The 23,222-nt window shown below is 34.2% G+C and overlaps 2 protein-coding genes across 5 annotated transcripts in view; both read left to right on the top strand.

Annotated features, from left to right (window-relative positions):
• The window catches only part of LOC108750645 (ecotropic viral integration site 5 ortholog), a 7,911-nt gene extending 5,165 nt beyond the window's left edge, over positions 1 to 2,746 (top strand). Inside the window, exons 9-10 of one of the 3 annotated variants that reach the window (XM_018490246.1) lie at positions 990 to 1,039; positions 2,228 to 2,304. In XM_018490246.1, coding sequence (XP_018345748.1) covers positions 990 to 1,039; positions 2,228 to 2,234 — 57 coding nt within the window. In that variant the 3' untranslated portion in view covers positions 2,235 to 2,304. Of the gene's footprint in view, positions 1 to 989; positions 1,058 to 2,227 lie in introns of all 3 variants that reach the window. The other 2 variants (XM_018490247.1, XM_018490245.1) reach the window with 2 other exon arrangements.
• Positions 2,747 to 18,224: 15,478 nt separating this feature from the next.
• The window catches only part of LOC108750647 (failed axon connections), a 35,978-nt gene continuing 30,980 nt past the window's right edge, over positions 18,225 to 23,222 (top strand). For both annotated transcript variants that reach the window (XM_018490249.1, XM_018490248.1), the window contains exon 1: positions 18,225 to 18,898. In XM_018490249.1, coding sequence (XP_018345751.1) covers positions 18,548 to 18,898 — 351 coding nt within the window. In that variant the 5' untranslated portion in view covers positions 18,225 to 18,547. The remainder of the gene's footprint in view (positions 18,899 to 23,222) is intronic.

Here is a 23,222-nt window from a genome sequence, read left to right as displayed (position 1 = left end):
ACTAATTATCGCGCAAAAACTCTTATTAGCCTGAGTTGCTTTTTATCTTATTTGATCTTCTCGAGAGTTACTCTTTGTTTTTATTTTTAATTAATTTATGTTAATATATCTAAAAATTTCAATAAAATACTGTCAAGCGTATTAACGGTGTACTGTACATATACATACGAGCGATATTTACATAATCTTCTCTTATAAAAAAATATCTGCCGTTTGCTAAAACAAATCAGGTTTCTATTTAAGTTAATCAATTGACTTAAATAGATTTTATTAATTTTTAAATGTGATATATATATATATATATATATATATATATATATGTGTATGTATGTATAAAATCTAAAATTGTATAAAAGATCACACCATACATTCCTAACAAGTGTATTATATGTAAACTGAACGTTTTGGTTTTTAATGTGCTACCACATACTGCACTCAAACTATAAATTGCGCCTACTGTATGCAAAAGACATTTCACTTTGCTAAGTTCATTAACATAAAGATATCGTAACTCATTATTGATGTTATACACATACAAGATGCACAGATCGCACCTCTTACTGCAATTTAATGCTAACCAACACGCTTCATAACGTCGTCGCTTCTGGTGGACTGCAGAGAGAAAAATATTGCAAAAATTACTGTAAACAGACTAAAGTCTGTTTTGTCAATAAGTATTTAAAATGTACTTCATTTCTTAACTTATTTATTTTGTTGCCGTTGCTTTAATAAAAAAAGACATATAACTAACAAATTAACTAATGTATCTTATTAACAATAAGAAACTGATACTTTGTTGTCCAATGAATATATAGGCGTGATTTTTTTTAAGCAGGATACGCACGATCTTGTTGCGTGAGAAGAGATAATGTCTACGAGTAATTGTTATTATGTAAAGATGTCAAGCGATAATTAATATTAACCAGAAGAGACTAATCGTTGTTGCAAAACTAACCCTCTATTGCTGTGTTATCTCTGTCTCTCCTCAGTTCCCCACGCCAATCACCAGCCCGGAGACTGAGCCTTGGCGCTGGCTCGAGTAAGTCTTTACTCATGCGTAAGCATCATTTTCGTCTCCGTATATGTGCGTGGCATGATGTTTCTATTACTGTAGATGAATCTGACATAGTTATTATTGTAATTATTGTCTACATTTTCCATCTAGGATTCCGTTTGGAATTCTTGCTTGTTATATTTATAATTATAGTGCTCATTTACATAGCGAATAAACAGACTTAGATCTGCAATTCATAATTTTATATATATATATAGTAAAGTCATTATACATGTGCATTATAAGTGTATGTTGATATAATTAATTTCATTTTTAAAAATTAATTAAAAATTCGATTGAAGAAGAAAATTATTTTGTTAAAAGTACTAAATAGAAGACATTTTATTATTTACCTAATGTATCATTTTAGATTTCAATGTTATTATTGTGTAAATCGGCATCGGATTTACACAATACGATTAGATGAATTAAATTAAAATTAAATGTGGCTCACTTTCTGTATTATATGTGTGGTGATATGGTATGGCGTGCTCTTCCCATTTAACTGCATGCTTCCTTAAGATTAAGTTCACTGTTTCGTTCTAATAAACATTCACGGCCGCTGCTTTTGGCTCGAAGAAGAAAAAACGCACAGATGTGAAAGAGACATGAAAGTATCTGCGAAAGTTTCGTTAAAATTCGCTAAATTAATGTAATCAAGTTTTTTTTTCTTCGATATATCATTCATTTGCATAATTTCATCAATCGATATGTTAACAAACTTGTATCTACATTAATATAATAAATTTTGGTAATAAAAAAATCTTTATATTTTAGGAAATTAGAAAACTTTTAAACTAATTTTTTTTATAACTCTTTTAAAACTCTCTTTTTAAAAGAGAAAAAAGAAGGAATATTTTTGTTATCTTAATTATCTGATTATTGAACTTAATTGTGAAGAATAAATAACAGTATATTATAATTAATTGTAATAGCATTTTAATTGTATAAGAAATAACAATATATTTTTAGAACTAAAATAATTGCAATAACTGAAATATTTCGGAAATTTCAGATTTATTAGATAGAATTAACTTTTCTTTTAATGATCTGATCTTGTAATAAGAATTCAATAAATATTTTCTTTTGCGAAACAGAATATCGCAGACTCTTTCTTTTTTCTTCCGAAGGATCACTTAGAAATGCATTATGCACCACGTCTATCTGTCATAGGTCATGAGACTAGAGAGTTGGAAACAACGGTGGACGGGACTCGGCGGGCAAACCGTGCGAAGTTTTAGCGTCGATACTGAAAGCGAATTGGACGAGCGGGATCTCAGAATTTGCTTGCAGGATCATATCAATACGACCACGCCAAACTCACCTGAAGTATAGAATTCTATGTATACCAAGACCATTAGGCAGCTAAACAATACTCCGTTATCGATGCGCGCGAACCTTTTGTTTATCGTCGGCTTTTGCTGTAGGAAATAACGCGTATGCGCTTAGATCGTAACACAAGAGTAGACCGTAATCCTGTTTACATGTATTACTATTAGGCCAAATATAATAAAAATACGCGTAGCCGTTGATTAATTATACTAAAATGATAACGAAACAAAACAATGAAACAGTAAATAACGATAGATGCTTTCGGTAATCGAAGTAATCTCGATCGTAATCAGGATCCGAAACTATCGTTTGTAAAAAATTTGATTACAGTTTACATAATTCGACATGTTAAAATTTCTTTAGAGGAGTATAACAAATAATGTTTCGTGCGTAGTGGCAAATATTGTTTATTATACTAGTAATATTATTTTTATTATTGTAACATTTTATATATTACATTACATAGAGTATTATAGAGTATATTAGTCGTAGTTAATAGCAGAATTATTATACAACAAAACTAACACACTTATTTATATTAACCAATAAATAGTCGTAATCGTAATTTATATTTGAATGAGATTTATAACCGCTATATGATCGAAAAATCAACAAAATCTAAATAATGCAAATTTACATTTGATTGCTCTATTAAATTAATTCTATTTTATATTATTGCAAAAAATGTTTTATGTAAAATATGTCTTAGTTATATTACATAGCGTACATACGTAGCTGTATTTTTTTATTTTCTGAATTTTAAAGTTTAAAAATTAATTTCTTTACATGTTTACAGTAACTAATTTGCATCATAAAATTTTGAATCAGATTAAATCATGTTATTACGTGCATTATTACGTGTCGAAATATAAATTCTTCTAATAATTTTAATGATTCTTCAAGAGTTTTGAAAAAATGTTGTGCATTCCAATTTCCTTCTATAATCTCTTATCTCGATATTCTAAAAGAGAACAATTATCGGAATTAATAATATTAATTTTAATAATTAATCTCTATTTCTCTTTTATTATCTGTATTTTTACGATACAAATATAGATTTTTGTAGAAAATCTATATTTATATCATAATAAATACTGTACCTAACGATATGAGTGAATATTTCATAATATTGTGAATTCATGCTGTCTTTTCTAACTTTTCGAAAGCTTGATTACGATCTGTAGATTATACGAAGATTATCATAGAGTTTCTGTGACACTCGCAACCGTTTTTATACGCATGATATACTCTGTGTATTTTTTGTAATTCATACCAAATGTAATCGCATTTAAGGAGTTATATATTTAATGCCGGAAAACGTGGGGGCAGTAATGTATCACCGTTTTTTATAAAAATATGTATTTATATATTATATACATGTATGTGTATGCGTGTGTATGTATGTATGTATGTATGTATGTATGTATGTATGTATGTATGTATGTATGTATGTATGTATGTATGTATGTATGTGTGTGTGTGTGTGTGTATGTATATGTATGTGACGAGGAATCATGGCATATGAATCAACGATATTCATACCACACACATATATTGCGTGCGTTACTCGAATTGAAATTTAACTATTTAAAAAGATACATTATATTCTCAAAAAGGAGAGTATACCAAATTCTTATTATTGTTGTCGTATATATGTATATTATTTGTAACATACTTGACGAATTTCTTAAAAAAAAAAAAGGAGTAAGAATAATTTTTATGGGTAATATGCAATTTGCGCACACAGCACAAGGTGTGTATAGTTAATTAGATGACGATCAATTTTACTAGGAATTGTAAAATCGCGATAAATCAATTCGTAAATCGTCCCGAAAGGAAAAGCGCAAAGGATGTCTCTCTCAATCGATTTAACGATTCCGGATTGTTGAAATTGAAACCGGACAAAATAATCGGAAGTATTTGTAAAAATTAGCATCCGAGCATAGCTCGTTCTTTTATCGTGACTCGGATAATTATTTTCAGCATTAAGTATCCGCGTCTTGCTACTTTCTTTTACAGCAAGTCACCTTAGCCTACTTGCAACGCGTCTTCTCTCGCTTGGCCTAAATCGTTACATACTCCCATTCTTTTGTTGCGTTAAATAACTGGCATTGTTTTAGCCATGTCACAGTACGCCGTTAAAACTGTATATTAACGTGCGAACCACGAGTTACTTTTCTCTCGATAGAAGCCCTCTTCGCTTTTCACGCATGCATGTGTGCAAATTAGCATGAGCGTATCGTTAACGAAGTTATGACGGCGGCAAAAACTGTAATAGTATTATTTTTCGATTGTGTGCTTTACGTACAATTTTTTGCATCGCGCGAATTTAAAACGAAAGAACGAGACGCCAAAATCGATATTAATTAAGAAGCGAACGAAGAACTGTAGGAAACGTGAATAATATTGACTGTTTATGACGTGTCAAGTAATGTATTTATTTGTAAGTAGCACGACGAAGAATAAATGTACAAGATCGAAGAGAAAGTGACATTTGTATTATATTTCTGAATTTAGCACAGATATCTAGTATCTATAGCGATACTTTTCCGATTCTGTTGCACGTCAAAGTTGCGCTGTTAAAAATGATTATGCTGTCATTACACTGAGCTACTAGAGAGTCGATTTAATCATTATGAATTCTTGGCGACGTAGAATAACGCGATGAGTTACGACGTGCGAACCGCGTCCTAGTATCATAATATATCTATCTGTAGTTTCTGCGTCATTGAATCTGTGTATATAGACTGTCCTAGACCTGCCGAGCTGTCTTTCAGACTCTCGAACACCGAGAAACCGAGCTATTAAATCAACGGTAGTTTCAATTATGGCCTCGATATAATTATATAATTATCTGGAGAGAAAAATTGTGCAAATTGAGGAACGCACTTAATAAGCGAATTAAGCCCTAAAAGTGATAATGAAATTATTATTATTTAGTAAGCTCGAAATGAATCTAACTTAATTTAGTTCTATTATTTTGAAGTTTTTGATGACTGTGATACAATCTCTTTTTAGAAATTACAACGCTGCGTCAAAGCAGGCAGTTTTAGTCAAATTTACGCAAAAAAAAGACGATTGTTATAGAATTTATAAAATTATTGCAATTTAACAAGTGCTGCTCGCTAGGTCGAGAACACCGTGTACACGATACGAATTCATTCCATTTAATTGAATTATTGATCGTGAGCGATAAAAGCGAAGTAATAAATAAATCAACAACTATACGATTGCATCCAACGGTATCAATAAATTAAATTACATGCACCATGTTGTTTCTGATAGTAAATCATTATCATTAGCCGTCAAGCATTTCCAAGAGCGCAAATCCCTCGAAATTTCCCTGAGAGCAGTTTAGATTTTTTATTAAATTCGAAAATGTTTCCAGAATTTAATGAAACTTAAATTTATTTGTTTCAACTTTTTTGTTTTATTTTTTAATAGTCATTTATTTATTTTAACAATATATATCTTGGCTTACGACACACATTGAAAAAATATACTAAATTTTAATAAATGATTTGAATAGTACCAACCAAATATTTATTAAACTGTAAAAATATATTTATTTGTAGGACTATCAATTTGATTCAGCCATCATTTTTTATTGAGTAAATATTTATTTACTATAAAAATAAATGTTTAGTTACTACTTAAATAAATATTTATTAAATTTTAGTACATTTTTTTCTCTGCGCACGTATTCGTGATCCGTGCATCGAAACGAGATTTCATACATCATCAACATCGTTATTTTATCGCTTATGAAGCGCACGAGCGATAGCGTCTAGCGTTTTGTAGTGCGTCGCGTCGCCAGCATTAATAATTTAACGCACGGTTCTTTTTTTTTTCCGCGGAAACCAGCGCGTTCGATCGCGGCGTGCGCCACCGCGTCGTAGCAGGTCGAGATGTGGCGTGCATTCGTTCCTATTCGCGACAGCGGAAGGTCATCGAGGAGACGGTTTGGCGGTCTCCCGAGCCGTGGCGAACGGCGGTCGATTAATCTGCCCGCGGATCGATTTGCCATCGGCGGCACTCCGCAGTTTCTTTCAGCGCGGTGCAACCGTCGTCGAGAGGGAAAGAGACAAGAAAAGAGAAAGAAAAAACAACATTTTTAACAGTAAAACTAGCAAAACATTAAATGATTTATAATATACCGTTGGAAAATTTCTGTTAAATTTAATAGGTACATTTTACATATTATAAAAAGTTCTCTCTAAATAGTCTAAATTTATGTATTAATTTGACACAAAATGAATATGTTAGAAGGTTACACAAATATTATGTAAAAGAATAAACATAAAAAAGGTATTATAACACTGACACAGTTTATAAACAAACTGCAGGATTGGTAAAAAACATGTTTTGAATCTGTTTTAAACAGCTTAAAACATGCTTAATTGATGTTTTTAATATGTTTTAAATATATTTGTTTACAGTACTGTTTAAAATATATTTGAAGCATTAAAAACATATTTAAGAAGAAACATAATATGTTTTAGTCTTAAAAAAAAAACATTAGTCTTTATCAACCCTGACAAACTGTGGAATTGTATTTTTGTCAATAAAATTAATGTTTATATGTTAAATTATTGATATATAGTTTATTTATTTATTTTAGAATTTGCGTATTAAAACACATTTTTATTACTTACTTGTTCATTTATTCATAAATTGTATTATTTTGACACTAAGAAATGTTGAACTATTTAAATGATATAATCATTATGTTAAACTAACACTCGAATATGTTAAATTTTAATAAAGACTTGAATGGACCATTTTCAACGAATACGAAACGTTTTTGTTGTGCAAAAAATTGTTTATAATTGGTTATAATGATACATTTTTTACTATTTTTATTGCTATATGTAAACAATTGAATCCAGTGATGCGCATTAACTTGCAGCCTGTTTATGAATTTTTCACAGTCCGCTGGCTGATAAAATTCGAAAATATCAAATTATATTTTTTTTATTTTGCGCAATTGAAATAAATATTATGCGGTTCACAAGATTTTATCTATCTTTTCTGAAAATGACTCTTAAAAAAGAGTGTGCATCACTATAATTAAATCGATCAATTTACTTTCTTTTCTAATCGCTCTTTTTAAAGATAGGAGGGCGATTTGAATTTGAAAATTTTACTAGTCCATAAATGATGGTAATATTTGAAATATGATTGACGCATGTGGCGACATTTATTTTATACATAAAAACTTTTACATAAGTTTGAACTTGCTCAGTAAAGTAGTTTATTGTAAAAGTTAGTTTAAACGAATTGCTATATTGTGATGATGTGGATGACATTGAACAGTGTTCCGCGATTAAGTATTTAAAAAAAGGCTTAATACGAATAGAAATTTTTAAGGAGATGAAAAACTTGTTATGGGCGGTAGTGCGTCATTGTATACAACAGTAAAAACTGATAGCTACAGTAAAATAGTTTGAGGAATTTTAAAAAACGGAATGGCATAAAAACGCTGGAACATCACTGGATGAAGTGCACTGAAATTAAGAGAAACTATATCAAATAAAAAAATATACTGAAGAAATAATTTATAAAGGTAAAACGTTCCGCTTATTAATTGCTTTAAATATCAAAGTAGCATAATTCATTGGCGAAACATTGGTTAAATATTTGCATTGGGAATATGTTGGTAATATTTTACCAATTTGTTGGATTGTGTTATTAAGCTATTTTTAATAATTAATACTTTTCGTTTGTTCATTTATTTTTCTATTCCTTTCATCCATTTTTCTATTCAACCTTTTACTGAAAAATGCAAGTAATTTAAAATATGAAGTTATATGATTTTATTATCAAGTCGCGAAGTTTTCAAATTGCTCTGCTATATGTAGGATAATTTATTTTAATCTTATCAGGCAAATATTTCGAAAATGTGGAATTTTATTAAAAAACATTCCAAATAAAAGTTGTGTGGTATAAAGAGAGACGTCATCATTAAGAATTAATATTACAATAAAATAAATTACCCTATACATAATGACGAATTTATGGGGGGACCACGGGGGTTTGAAGTCTCCTTAATTCTTAAACTATTTTGATATCTCCAAAAATATTTTTTAATTCAAGAAACTCCTAAATATATAAAAAACAGATTCTATTTTATTATTCTTCTTTTGTGTTAATATAATTCTAAATAAAACATTTCATGAATTATACATTTAAACAATAATTTAAATAATAATTTAATATTCGATCTTATCATATTTAACCTTAAAAAAAATTTCGTCTGCGCCTTTCCCCCCCTCCCCCTCTCGATAAATTTCTGAATCCGTTAATGACAGGTTAATCATCGATAGTTTCAGTAGTTCAATCGGATGTTTTTTAACGTTGCATGCGAGAATGACGCGCTACGATGCGTGTACGTGCACATTCGACTGGGCTCCAATAAACGAAATAATCCATATCGATGTGTCGTTGCGTGACTACGTGCGAAAGTCGCAGCCGATCGGACGCGCGTATCGGACCCGGCCGCGAACGATATTCTCAATAGCGTACGTAGATATGATCCACCGACAACGACATAATGCTCCTCGTAATCGGGATAGAAGTAGTGCGTGCGAATGGTACATATTTTCCGAATGAGTCATCGCCCAAGCCCCATTCGCGCGCACCCGATGGATCTCCATCTCGCCGCGGCGCGCGAAGGGTCGATTAATTGGATCGAACGAGAAAAACGATATTCTATTTTAATCCGCATGGAGAATCAACGGAGGCACTCCTGCCGCTCCGTAAAAATGCCACGTGTTCACTTCCTCCTTCGTTTATCTATGATCTAATTATCATGATTATTTATTCGCTTCCGGGTTTCCAATGTATATTTATCCGCGTGCACGTCAGTATAATTGTTTCTTTTCTTTTTTTTTTTAGAAAAAAAAAACAAACGTGTTAATTCATTTGTAATTTTTCTTTGGCAGGAAGTCGTGACAGGAACATTATACTCGTATATATTATATATTTTATCGACAAAAATTTTGAATAGTTTTGGCTAAAATTGAAGTCGTGGCTTTCATTAATTATTAATAAGAGGAAAATTTCTACATTTGACATTGAAGGAGTAACGATGATTTATTTTCTTGAGTTTAATAACATTTTTTATTTTTAACTGACGTTAAAATAGAAACTAATCTATTTCCGTAGTTAGTTTCAAAGTAAACAAGGTCCATAATAACGCACCTGGTAAATACTTAAATAATAAGCTAAGTTTGAGTCAAATTTAATTAAATTACATTTTTTAACACTAGAATCACGATAATTTGGGCCTGTCCTAGAACTATATATAGACCACTCTTGTAATTCATATTATTCTTTTGTGATGTTTGGATAGGAGAACACAATAACAACTAAATAATTCATACTCTTATTAATACTAAATTATTGTATTTTTTAAATCTATGTATAACCACATAATCAACCAAATTATGAGATGAGTCAAAATGGCATAACCGCGATTATAACATTAAATTGTTTAACTCCATTATTTCGATTAAATTAACGATGTATTGGGTAAAAGTGGGCGACCTGTAGAAGTAATTAACAATAATTCAAATTGGATATAATTTGACATTAGAAATTTAATAGTGTAAAAAGGTCATCCTCTAAATCTTTTAGAATGAAAATTGAGTCAATCTTAAAAAAAGAAAACTTTTCATTCTTGTGAACAAGAGTAGCAGATGTTCATTCCTTTTTTGGAGTAAAATTTCACTCTTTTAAAGTGAGATTCACACACACTTGAAAGAAACGAAATCTTACGCCTTTTTTTGAAACGAGATTTTATTTCTAAAAAGAAATTTTCATTCCAAAAGAGTGAAATTTTACTCCAATAGAATGAAATCTTAGTTCTAAAAAGTGAAAATCTACCTCTTTTTATTTAAGAGTAAAAATATTTTCACTTTTTTTTTTAAGGTCTTCACTCAATTTTCGATTTTTTGGAGTAAAATTTCACTCCAAAAGATTTAAAGAGTAAATAATATTTTAAGGGAATGTTATTTATTATTGATTTATTATTGATACAATAAAATGTGTTGGACAAGTTTATCGCAATATATACGTGTTTTCTTTCGAAAAGCTTGATTTATGTTTTATTTTTTATATACATGCGCAAATGGAAACGTTATTTACAAAAGTATTCGAGGAATTATTTCCTATCTCAATTTCCGCTCTTCTAGTGTATATTTTGTTAATCTTCTTTTTCAATGTTTACCTCCTCATCCTTCCCCTTCTCTATTTTTCTCTCTTTTTCCTTCTTCTCTTTCCTTCTGAGGGATCGATTTATCTATCAGAGGATTATCTCTGGATGTCCTTTCATTTCTGGTTACGTAATCTACACGTGTGTATCGTTCAACACAACACACGGCCGACGATAAATCCGTAAAGTGGCTTCGTTAAGCGCAATAAACTCATCTCGATCATCGCACATTTAACTACCGATGCGAGTGGTCCAGATTCAATAACTCACGATTTATATGCTTGTTCTAAGGTCTCTCTCGCTTGTTCTAGGTCTCTCTTCATTATAACATATATTTATCATAAAATATTTCGAGACAGAATTTAATATCATTTGTCGAAAGACGAATATAATAATACATTATTTCATGCACATTGAAATATGATTTTCGATGTAATGATTAATTAAAATATAATTATACAAAATTACTTAATATTATTATACTTTTCCGACAAGTTTTGTGTCTCTTAAAAAGAGAGACTGTAATATCTATTCTTCTTGCATAGAAAATAATTTTCTTTTATAAAAAGTATAGAAACGGCACACGAAGGCATGAATCACCTTTAATTGGAAAATGTAAAAATATTTTCAAAAAATTATTTATTTCGTACAAAGCGGTCAACGCCCTAGAAGAATAAATTAATATTAAACATTCGCATCTTTTGATGTCAGTAGGTAATTGTTTCGTTTATTAAAGAAATTATATTGCGACGAGGGGGATTACGTCCAAATCGTAATTGTTACAGGCTTACGAGAGCCAAGTATTTTCAATAACGCCGGGTTGAAATAGGTTAAACGGTTATTCAACGTGTAAAAGAGACAGGCTCATATAGGGTGGAGAGTTCGTAAAAAAACTCCTGGACGGTGAATAATGCACAAACGCATCGTAAGATTTTCCAGGTGGGTGCATTTTCTGATAACACGTTTCACCCAGATCGATATCGTTTCTTCTCGCGCCACCGGCACTACCGGTGGAAACAGAGGGAAGAGAGGAATAGAGAAAAACGTAGGGTGCACCCTTAAAGCCCCATTTTAGACGGATCGATTTTAAGTATTGTCGCGCGAGAGAGAAAGAGAGAAAGACAAAGAAAGGGGGGAGGGGAGGGGAGGGGAGGGCTCATATATAACTCGCGACTCGTTTTAATTTCTTGCCATATGGCAATAGCGACCATAGAATTTTTCTACGTCTCTCTTTCAGTATAATATTAATCTTTTTCGCGCTCATATATTCTTTTGTAACTATCTATGTACGCTATAAATTTAATATTGCGTATTACTAGCAGGTCGTGTAATTCCGTATTTCATTTCCAAACGTATAAAAGAGAACGACATAAAGCCTACTTCATGTGTGCGAACTTATAATATTAATAGCGTATAAAACTTTTTGTAGAAACGCTCTAAGTCGGGATTGCCTCGCGATGACGTTAGTGACTTCATAGTGCGACACTTCTTTGTCTTATTTGATTACTTGGACAGGATATTGTCTCTGTTGTCAATCATCGATAAGATATCTATAATAGATTATAGACAACGAATCACTAAGATATCTATAATAGATTATGCCAACAGAGCGCTATGATGCTATGTAATTGGAAAAAGAAGTCGTATCTGAAGTCGCCACAAACAAATTTTGGAAAATGTTTCTGACGAAATTAATCGACATATCTTTCCGCTCTTTAAAACTTTTAGAGTGAATCACATTCTAAAGAATGAAATCTCATTCTTAGAGATTAAAAATTGAGCCATTTTTTTTCAAAACCGGCTTAATTTTCCTTTTTTAGAGTAAGATTCTTCTTCAAAGAATTTAAAGAGTGTATCACTCCTAACAATTATTTTTTGATTATATATACAATATTTTGTATTTATCTCTCTCTCTCTCTCTCTCTCTCTCTCTCTCTCTCTCTATTGCATTATCGATTATTACTAAATCGGATCTATTGAGGGAGTCATTGCAAGAAAGAAGATTAGAGAAAGAAATTTTATCTGGAATGTTATCAGAAAATAACTCATCAGTTCATTCATAAAAAGAATATTCTTCGAATGACGACAGTTTCTATAAATATTTGTTATTTCTACAGAAAAATCAATAATAAGTAATTTTATTTTTTTCATATTATACATTTTGCTTTATGTCTTTTTTTTTACTGTTTGAAAATTAATATCGAACCTTGCGATCGGGAGAAATTAACCGCGCTCATAGAAAATACATTTACAATAAAAACAGCACTATCTCTTTAACAGTAGCCATGCGAGTTTTATCTGAAATTTTCGTTATTCGAGGAAATCCCATTTCCCCTCTAGCTTCCCCTCCCCCCTTCATAATACTCTGCATCTGGCCGCAACAATAATGGCTCGATTGTGCGCGGCTTTATATAACGTTGCCCAGAGGCAACTGGTTAGGGCTGCCGCACACAAAATTTCGTAACAGTATGCGTAAGGTGTAAACTTAAGCCGATGAGCCAATCAGAATACTACATTAGATTACGTAATCTAACAGAAATGGAAATAACAGTAAATTTACCCATAACCTATGTATGTGTGTATGATTTCAGCTATTAGTTAACCTCTTATGTCTTATTCTGGTTTTGTTACTGGTAGGCTTTGTAACAGCAATTTTGCTGACGCCTAATCATTTGCAAGCTACAATTGTCTATTGTATTTATGTTTATGTTAACTATAATCTATTGTATCATACTTTATGTCTACTACTCTGTTAACATGTAGTCTTTTTTATACAGCTTTGCAATAAACTAAATTAAATTAAATTAATTTAATTAAACTAATCCTCGTAATAAGGTGAATTTCAACCGGTTGAAACTCGCTTTATGGATAAGTTTACTGCTATTTCTATTTCCATTAGAATACATAGATCTAAAACAATATCCTGATAAACTTAAGTTCACGTCTTAAGGTTACTGTTACAAAAATTTTATGTGCGGCAAAAACCTAAATTATCCGGTGTTACAGTTACCCCAAATTGTCACCCTTGTATCACCCCCATTGTTGATAACCCCCTAAAATGCGGCATAAAAATAATCCCGCGTGAGTTCCCCAGTGAAAAAAAAAAATCGGAGTGTAAGTCGAATGTAAGGGGAAAATAAAATCCATTCTATTCAGTTGCATAAGTAGTTGTAAGTGGTTGTAGTTGTAAGAATTGATCAATCGCAGTCGAATATTCTTCTCATATTCGACTGTGATTAGTTAATTCTTACAATTACAATTACTAACAACTACACAAAGAAAAATGTTCTGGTTAAAAAGGTCCAACCGGAATGATAAGGCAAAATAGAATTTCTGGTTGTGATAACCAATGTGCCATTCTGATTGAGTCTTTTGTGGTGATTTAACCAGAACATTTTTCTCAGTCTTTGCTTACGAAATTGTATAACAGAATGGGCTTTACAACATAAGCGGAGCTTCTAGAAGATAGAAACTGAGACAACAAAACGTGCATCCTTGTGTTCACAATGTTAGAAATCGATTCGAGATCTCGGATGAAGGAAGAATGAATTAATTGCATTGAAAAAAATTGTTTATTTGACTAAATTAAATTTAGCTGTTTTTATTCTTATTTATTGAAGAATGTATATATTGAAATGAAATATATGGTTAACTTGAATACATATTATACATTCTCCAACAAATGAAATAAAGACAACTAAATTTAGTTAAACGAACCATCTTTTTCTCACTGCGAAACCAAATTGTTCAAATGTGCTTCGTAATTTTTTCCCTATCTATACGAAACTTAATCCTTCGTAATCTCTTGAGGCAAAATGACCCCAACGCATTTAATCGGTTGCCGTATATTCATGGTTATCGTTCTTTGAAGTGAAGAAAGTTATTGAATATACTTTTTAAACATTGTAGAGAATAAAAATACAGCGGCTTTAGAAAAGTTAATTTTAACATTTAAAAAATTGTAAAAGTAAAAATTTCCAAAATAAACTTTTTTACTCAAAATATCATAACTTTTTTTTATTTTTAATTCTTTTTCGTAAAAATTTGTATTCTATAGAGATAGCATTTTTAGAAAAAAAGTTTGCGTTCTAAAATTTATATGAGAAATAAATGTTAGATTTAAAAAAAAAAAATAAATTTCTCGCATAAAAGAGTATGTATTTAGAACAGAAATATGATTATAATTAAGGAAACAAAGCCTCAAACGTTTTTTAGTTGAGTGATGATGTAGGGTTAAAAGAAGCGTAATCACCCCTTACAAGGTAAGTTCCAACTTTTATTCTCGTCAGGATTACCGTTCGCGGTTTTCCTCTTTCGGCGCGACGACGCAAAGACAAAAGTCGGGAGAGGCGACGCTCCGCTTTTCTCTCCTCGTTTTCACGGTCGTTAACCCTTTCGTTAACGAAACGCCGCGATATTCGATTCGCCGCTCGCCGTTCGAAACGTTTCAGAAATGGAAAAACGCAAGTTTTTCCCACGCGAATTACATCGCTACTTTTCCCGGTATATCGCAAGTGCAAAGCCGAAAAAAAAAAAGAAAAAAAGATGTATGTAGAATTGTCAGGGGGACTGACACGCCACGATGCAAGACCGTAAAGGGTTTAAACGTCGGAAGGGTGTCGCGCACCTTATCGATCGCGCTCTCGTCCATCGTCTGCCAGTCTATCGATAATTCCGAGACGAAGCGGCACATCGCGCACGAGGGTGCAATTTCAATCTCTAGGCTTGACAATCTCGAAACGGTACTCGAACTGGGCGATGGTGGAGAAAAAGAAAGGGAGGAGGAAACAGAGATGAATAGGAGAGAATGTAAAAAAAAAAAAAGAAAACGAGAGAGCATCGGAGCTGACCGGGCCGAGCTTGCGCTCCGCGGACGGCGCAAGTTCCGGCAAGTAGTTTTCCAAATAGGAGTTCATCGGCTAGAGAGAGAGAGAGTGCGGAGAAAAAAAAAGTAACCCGTGAAAAGGGGTTCGTTGTTGCGCCGCTTGACGCGCGGCGTTGCCGCGTTTCCGCGCGTGCAAACGCCGACGCGCACGCGTTGCATCGGCGCGGCCCGGGACGCGCAAGCGATGGGACCGATCCGATTTTCGAATCTCCGGCTCGTCCAACGCACTCGAGAACGATCCTCCGTACTCGGTCGATAGAACGATGGTCCCAGGAACGCGATTAGAGACCCGGCACCCTGAGTCGTAGTCGCATTTAACTGATTCCACCTATAGGCACTTACTCATCGTTTGTTCTCAATTTAACCCCTTCAGACTCTATATACATTGTAATCTACATCAAATTTGAATATATCCGTTGAAATTATTTAGTTCTATCGACATTTAAAATCAGATGTACATGTAATGTATTTGTTGGGAAAATAGTCAAAATGTGGAAAAAAGTGAACTTTTTAGTACGAATTACTTCATTAAGGTGCTCTTGAATTAAATTAAAAAAATTTTTTTAACATAGTTCCACATGCAGAAATCAGGTTAAGAGTTTAGTAACCATTTAAGTAATGTCTTTTAAGATGTTATCTAATACGGCTCTGTGATTGGCTTATGATAACTTGACAGTCTTAACTACAAGAATTGACTGTGAATACCGATTGTATGCAGCCAATGCGCGCGTGAAACGAGGAAACTTGATGTTTATTAAAAAGTGGAGTAAATTTTATCTTTTTGTTAGATGAAATTTTAACCTCCTTTCTTTCCCTTTCTTCCCTTCATTCTTAACAAAAGAATGGTTGCGTTTAAGAGAAAGCAACTTTCCATACAACACAGAAGTTTACAGCAATATTGCTGCAATATTTGCGATGTTTCTCCAATATTACTGTAACATTTGCAATGTTAAATTTTGCTATATTACTGGAATAATTTGTGCAGTATGGATTTGCAACTGTTATATAAAATTCTTTAATATCATTAATTTATACATTTAGATTAAGCACAAGAAATTAACAGAAATCAACTAGGATTGGCAAGACCAATCATATTAAAGAATTTTACAGCAAGTGCAAGGCTACTTTCTCTGCTGAATGCAGCCAATGTCAATTTTTGAAATTTCATTTCGATAATCTGAATTTTATTGTACTTTTTGAGAGATATCGTTTTTATATATGTCGCGTCTTTATTGCTTTTGTTGCCCAAAATAGCATAAGAAACGAAACGTAAAGATTACGTGGCACATAAAAAAACTGAAGCAGTAAAATATTAGCAGTAAACATATCGGTATTAATCACAGAGACATAAGGCAAATAAATAACGTAATAAATGTTGATTCCTTTATGTTAATTTTTTCTGCTTGCGTTTTACTGTTTAATGCCCGTTTTTATGTGTAATTAACTTTAATTTTGGTTTAAACTTTAATCTTACTTTTTATCTTTTTCTTTTTAAAAATTAAATTAATGCATAAAAAGATTATCTAATCGTATTTATACTATAAAGACGCTGTAAAATGCGATAATTTTGTGGACCACGACAATGAACCAAACAACCCCAAGTTTTTTTTGTGTGTCCTTTACTTTTTATGCTATTTCAGGTAACGAAGACAATAAAGGCAAGACATACATCAAAATGCTCAAAAGCGATCCCACAAAAATTACAATAAAACTCAAGTTATCGATGCATAAAAAATAACAGCGTTTACAGTACAAAAGGTAGCTTTTGAAAGATTCTTTTATATGTTGAATTTTTCTCTCTCAATCCAAATGTAATAAACCAGTCATATTAAAAAATCTTACAACAGTTGCAAAGCTGGTTTTTCCTTGCTACTAAAACAAAGCAAAGCATCCCAGTCGACATCAAATAAAATAATAACGAAATCAATGTTGTAACAATAATATCAATATTTGCTATGTAACATCATATATATTACATTACAAGTCTGTTTTTTCTGTGGCTGAACTAGTATACCCTTTTGGAATGTAAAGTGAGTTAGGTATACGTTTGTCATCATGGCGAAAACGGATAAGAAATTTCTAGTGCAGTTTCGTGTAGAAATATGAAAATCAGACATTTTACATTACTTCCACTGTTGAGTGCGGAAGTTAACATTAGATCTCGCTATGCTTACACTTTTTGCACTCGACTATCTTCATTTTCTTTCTTCCCATCACCCGAGTATATCTATATTTATCTCGTCTTAAGTGCAAATATTTTTAAGGACTTCAAGCAACGCGAATCAACCAATTGACGTTATTACTTTCAGTTTGTGTCGCCTGAAATGCTTAAGATTTATTAATACCTGTCATTCTTCGTTTTAGGATATGTTTTCATCGAGCACATTTTCTTACACCCACTTGGGTATCCGCATCCCTAAAAAAAAACGGCCCTGCGCGCACCATCCTTTCCGAGAGCGGAAGGTATCGATGCCCTTTCGGCCCTACTCGAAGCCATCGCTAGCCACTGCAGCGGCGATGGCGGCGGCGTTGCCACAACTTTCCTGGAGTATTCTAAGGCACGGAAGACGAGAGGAAAGGGAAGACACTCGCGCGCTCTTTCTCTCCCTTCGTCCGTGTTCGTCGCGCGCACACAAGGCAGGGGTGGCCGACCAATTAAATATGTCGACCACGGCGGGGTGTGGCGCTTGCGCATGCGCGCCGCCACTGCGCGCGCGCGCGGCAAGGGGAGAACGGACTGCGCGAAGCGAGGTAGCGAGCGGCGGTGAGAAGGAAGGAACCGGCCGGCGAGCAGAAAGCGGCGACGAGCGACGAGTGCTTGGCGTACGGTTTGTGTGGTGCGCGCTACCGTCGAGATAGGCTCGAGATCGGAGAGTGCACGCGCGATCGAGCGGAGGCGGCGATTCTCAGGACGAGAGAGACACGAAGTTTTGAAGTAGAGAAGCACGCGACTGTAGTCCCCATCCCCCATTTCCCCTCCTCCCCTCCGGCCGAACGGTAAAGGGGACGACGACGAGAACGAGAGTTTTGGAGAAACGTAAACGCGTAGCGTTCAACGGCAATGACGATGGCAACCGAGACGGAGAACAACGGGCCCGAGAGCAAGGAGATCAAGGACGTGAAGGAGATGAAGGAGGCGCTTAAGGACGACGCGCCGCCGGACAACAAGCAGGAAGAGAAGGACGCGGCGGCGAAGAAGGACGAGGCGGCCGGCAAGAAGGACGACGACGCCGCCGCCGCGGCCGCCGGCGCGGCCACGGCGCCGGCGAAGGCCAGCACCGTGCACCACCCCGAGTACGAGAAAGATGTTGTTTATCTATATCAGTTCCCGCGGACGCCGCTGCTCCCGTCCTTATCCCCGTACGGTCTCAAGGTGGAGACGTGGTTGCGGTTGAATGGCATCAAGTACGAGGTGAGTGTCGCCAATTATTTCTCTCTCTCTCTCTCTCTCTCTCTCCCCCCCTCTCCCTCCGCCCTTCTTTTCTCCCTCCTTTTTTCGTCCGATTATACGTAAGCCAAATTGGTCCCCTCGCATTTTCTTTCTCGCGTGCGTGCATATCTATCCGTTCGTTCGCTCAACGGTCTCTCTGCGTTCCCAGTGAGGGAGGATCGATTGCCTTTATTCTAGTCTCTCTGACTGTCGCTTCTCTCTCTCTTTCTCTCTTCTTACTCGAACCGCGCGCGCACTCGAGAATCCCTCAGAATCCAGAAGCTTTCCAGATGTAGAATAAATACCGTACAAAATTACTCTGTCTTCGGAGAAAGAAGAAAAGAAATCTCAATGACTCCGTTCGGTGAAATGCAGCAATGCTTTGCAATTGTTGTGAAACTCTTTGATATGATTGGTTTTGCTCTTGATTACTCATATAAATGTATCTTTAATGAACTTTCTATAATAAGCCATTATTTAAGCTTTAAGCCGTAAGAAATTGACAAATAATAGTCGATTACTCTTCTCACGTTCGACTGTGACTGATCAATTTTTTAAGACTTAAAGTTTAGACAATAACTTGCTGTAAAAGCCCATAAACCTTTTTAAAGTGAAATCTCACTCTGAAGAATAAAATTTCACTCTTAAAGATTGGAAATGGAGCCATTTCTTTTGATTGAAGATTGACTCAATTTTCCCTTCTTAGTGTGAGATTTCATTCGAAAGAATTTAAAGAGTAAACAAATCACGTTAAAGAATTAGTACAACAGTAAAGTTGCAAAGTTGCTTTTTCCGCTAAACGCAGTCAATCTCTCTATACAATACTAAGCAGAAGTCAGTAATTCGCGGATTCGCAATTCGGCAATCGAACTGTACTTTTTGCGAGATCGATCAGTCATAGATAAGCGCATTCGCGCCGATCGCGTCTCCCAGCCCGACGATTAGAGCGAGCAGGATCGTCGTTGAGTGGCGATTTAAATCCCCCGTCCATCGCAATCGGCGACATGGCGTCGCGATTTAATCCTCACGGCTGGTAATGTCGGCCGCACGGAACGCTACGACGGCGACTGGGGGGATGATTTACTTCGTCTGGATGCCTCGAGATGCAACGAACGCGCGCGTAGAAACCTATAACAGAATCTGGCCATGAGATGACGAATAACTTTTGATTGGCCCGTCATTTTTGTCAATTTCATCAAGTTAGATTGAGACAGCATATATAAAAAGAAACAGTATTCTCTAAATTCTTTGGAGTGGAGTCGTTCTTGAAAAAGAGTGACTCAGTTTTCAATCGTTAAGAGTGAAATTTCACTTTTTAAAGTTAAGTTTTCACAATTAACTCTAAAAGTTTTAATGTTTACTATAGAAGTTTATCCTAAATTTACTGTAAAAGTTTTACATATATATCCCCCCCCCCCTTTTTTTTCACTCTTCTTTCGACAAAATTATTCGTGGACAGACTATGTTAGAGGGTCTCTGGTTCAGCGAGAACCAGAGTGTGGATGAAGGAAATGCAACGCGCACTCCGATCTTTCAAGACTCGAGTAAAGAGCCTGTTTACGTACCTGAATTATCTCGCAATTGTCTTTGAATTAAACGCGAGGATCGACTTGAAAGAGACGCACCGAGACGCAAACAAATTTCACGAATGATGGGGGTTATATAAAGAGACGCTCCGTCGCGGGAAATTGGTAGCAATTTTTATGCTATATTTAACAACTCTCCCTTCGAACGATTTCGTTCTCTCTAGGATTGTCCGTACGTTCTTCCAGTCGAGGTATAATCTCGGCGAACGTGCTCGAGTGCGCATCGCGACATCGTAAGCGTAATTATCTTGCTGCGACGTACGATAAAAATGCACGCATAAAGACGGCCTTCGCGCGGACCGCTTCAAAATGGCGGCTGCTGTCAACTTTCGAAGCTGTGCCTTCGACCTAGGCGTAAATCCAGTGAAAAGTGGAGAATTTTGTTCCGTAAATTTCTTTTGAGAATTACAATTAAAAATTTGAAAAAAATAATCGTAATCACGTACTGGAAAAAAGAGTCTACTTGCATCAATTGGGATTTTGGTGGGAAATGGACAAATCAGAAGTATGTGTATATCTAAAAATTTAGCTATTTATACAGATCTGAAAATAATTTTGTTAAACTGTGTCTTGAAATCTGTCAGAATTCTGGTCGAGATAACTAGATGAATTATATGATCGAAATTCTGTACACAGAAAAATATACTGTATGCACAAATCATAATACTTTCAAATATTTTACAAATTCGTACATTCGCAAATTTGTCATAAATTCATCGCAAATATTAAATTTATTCAAAATATTCTGAATCCTATAAGTAAATTCAATACTTCAATCAAAATCATCAAATTAAAATAAATTTGATTTACTTATTATATGTATAAAACCGCTTCTTCAGTCAATTTTATAATATTTTACAACATTCTTTAAAAGAAAATAAATTCTTCTTTTGAATATATATTAATAAATTTTTATAAAATTTGTAATAAGTATATTTTAAGATTTAACTAAACAATAAAATAAAACGGAAATAAGAAATGATTAAGATTTATTATCAAGAAAATATTCTATGTTGAAGATAACCGAGTCTTAAAAGAAATAAAGTAAATTGAGTTACTTTATATAAATTGAGTCACTTTTCTTAGCAATAAAACGATGTTTTTCTGTGCGTGATTGATGTGATAAGACAAAATGCACCAGTATTTTATTAGTAAAATACAGGTTAAGATTGAAATAAACATTTGACGAAAATACACACAAAAAAAAACAAATTGTTTATCTGTTATTGTTTAATTGTTAAAATTAATTTAGTCAAATGAATAATTTTTTTTCTTATTGTATGAGAATACAAATGAAAATAATAACTCTTTTGCATATGTCTGTGTTTCTGAATCGACGATTGGGAAGACGAAAAACGTAATATTACATCCTCAATGCTTGCACAAATATTCGCTTGTTATGCTTCTTGCAATATCAAGTTTCAACCACGCTTGAAGGAGTCTCGAGATGCTTTTAATCGCGAGGCGTGTTTTTACTTCCCGAGAAGCAATCTTGGCATTAGATTTAATTGATCTCTCTATCCAGAGACTACGCTTCTACATGTCTGCGATTTTCGTAAAAATAAATAGATAGCATACTGAGATAGATGCTCATTTTTAATCGGGGGATTAATTACAAGCAGGAATTTAGTGCAGTAATTTCGGAGTAACGTCTATTTGCGGTACGTTCCTCCAAGATCGCTAAAGCGATCGGTCGTTTCTTTCCGCTGCGCGATTTTATTGATATAGAAAGCGGGGCATCTCGCTTCCGAGGTAAGAAAACGCTTTTAGACGAAAGTTCCGTCTATTTCGTTCGGAATTGTTACGCTCGTTTCGGTTTCTGAGAAACGCGATGCCAATAATCGGCACGTCAAAGTCATCGAGGGGACCATCAGTTTTTTTTTTATTTTCCACCGTCAATCATTGTTTCGCCGATTTAAAGATAGATGGAATAATCGTAAAATTCTCTTTGTCTCCCTCGCCAATCATCGCGAAAATCGATTGTTTGCCCGCCGTTGTCGTCGACGATGCTTTCTCGCGCGAAAGTTGAAATTTTTCCCAGCGAGATAACGTGTCCCTCGCTCCCGGCTCGCTTAATTATCGCGATTCATTAGGATGATATTGTGAGCGAAAATCATCGCTAATGATCGGAATAATGGCCAATTGAGAATTCGTTCGCCGCTTCGCTTTTGTATCTTCATTGTCGGCTGCTGTGTGGTCGTTAGCTTAGGAGCGGCGGGTTAACGGGCTTCTCACATTTTCATTATCGCGACGAGCTGTAACACATACGGAACGCTTCCAGCCGCGAGATTCTAGCGGATGATGATTTGAATCTTACGTGTCTTACATTGAAGATACCGTGGTAGAAAACCAGGTCTGTCTATGAAATTCGAAACGAATTTTCTCTTCTCGCAATATTGAGCAAGCAGGCTAGACACATAGAAGTACCGATTCGCGTAAACGAAGATATCATGAATATCCGGCATTTCCTTTCGACCGCCTGGCGATCTGTTTTCGACAGAAAATTGACATTTTTTACAGTAATTTTCTATCAACTTAAATAAATTCAACATATTGCAATCTCAATCCTCGAATTAAAACTTTTATTACACTGAAAAAAAAAAATTACTAAATCTTAATACAGAAACGTTTAAGCACTAAGTTCTGTCTTGATCGATATAAGAATTCTCTTATTTAATTAGATCAATAAAAAATAATAGTTAAATTAAACAAATTAATGG

Source organism: Trachymyrmex septentrionalis, unplaced genomic scaffold (assembly GCF_001594115.1).
Source record: "Trachymyrmex septentrionalis isolate Tsep2-gDNA-1 unplaced genomic scaffold, Tsep1.0 scaffold37, whole genome shotgun sequence".
In the NCBI taxonomy this organism is placed as follows: Eukaryota; Metazoa; Arthropoda; class Insecta; order Hymenoptera; family Formicidae; genus Trachymyrmex; species Trachymyrmex septentrionalis.
Note: the sequence above shows the minus strand (reverse complement) of the source record. Positions and strands in the feature narration are given on the sequence as shown.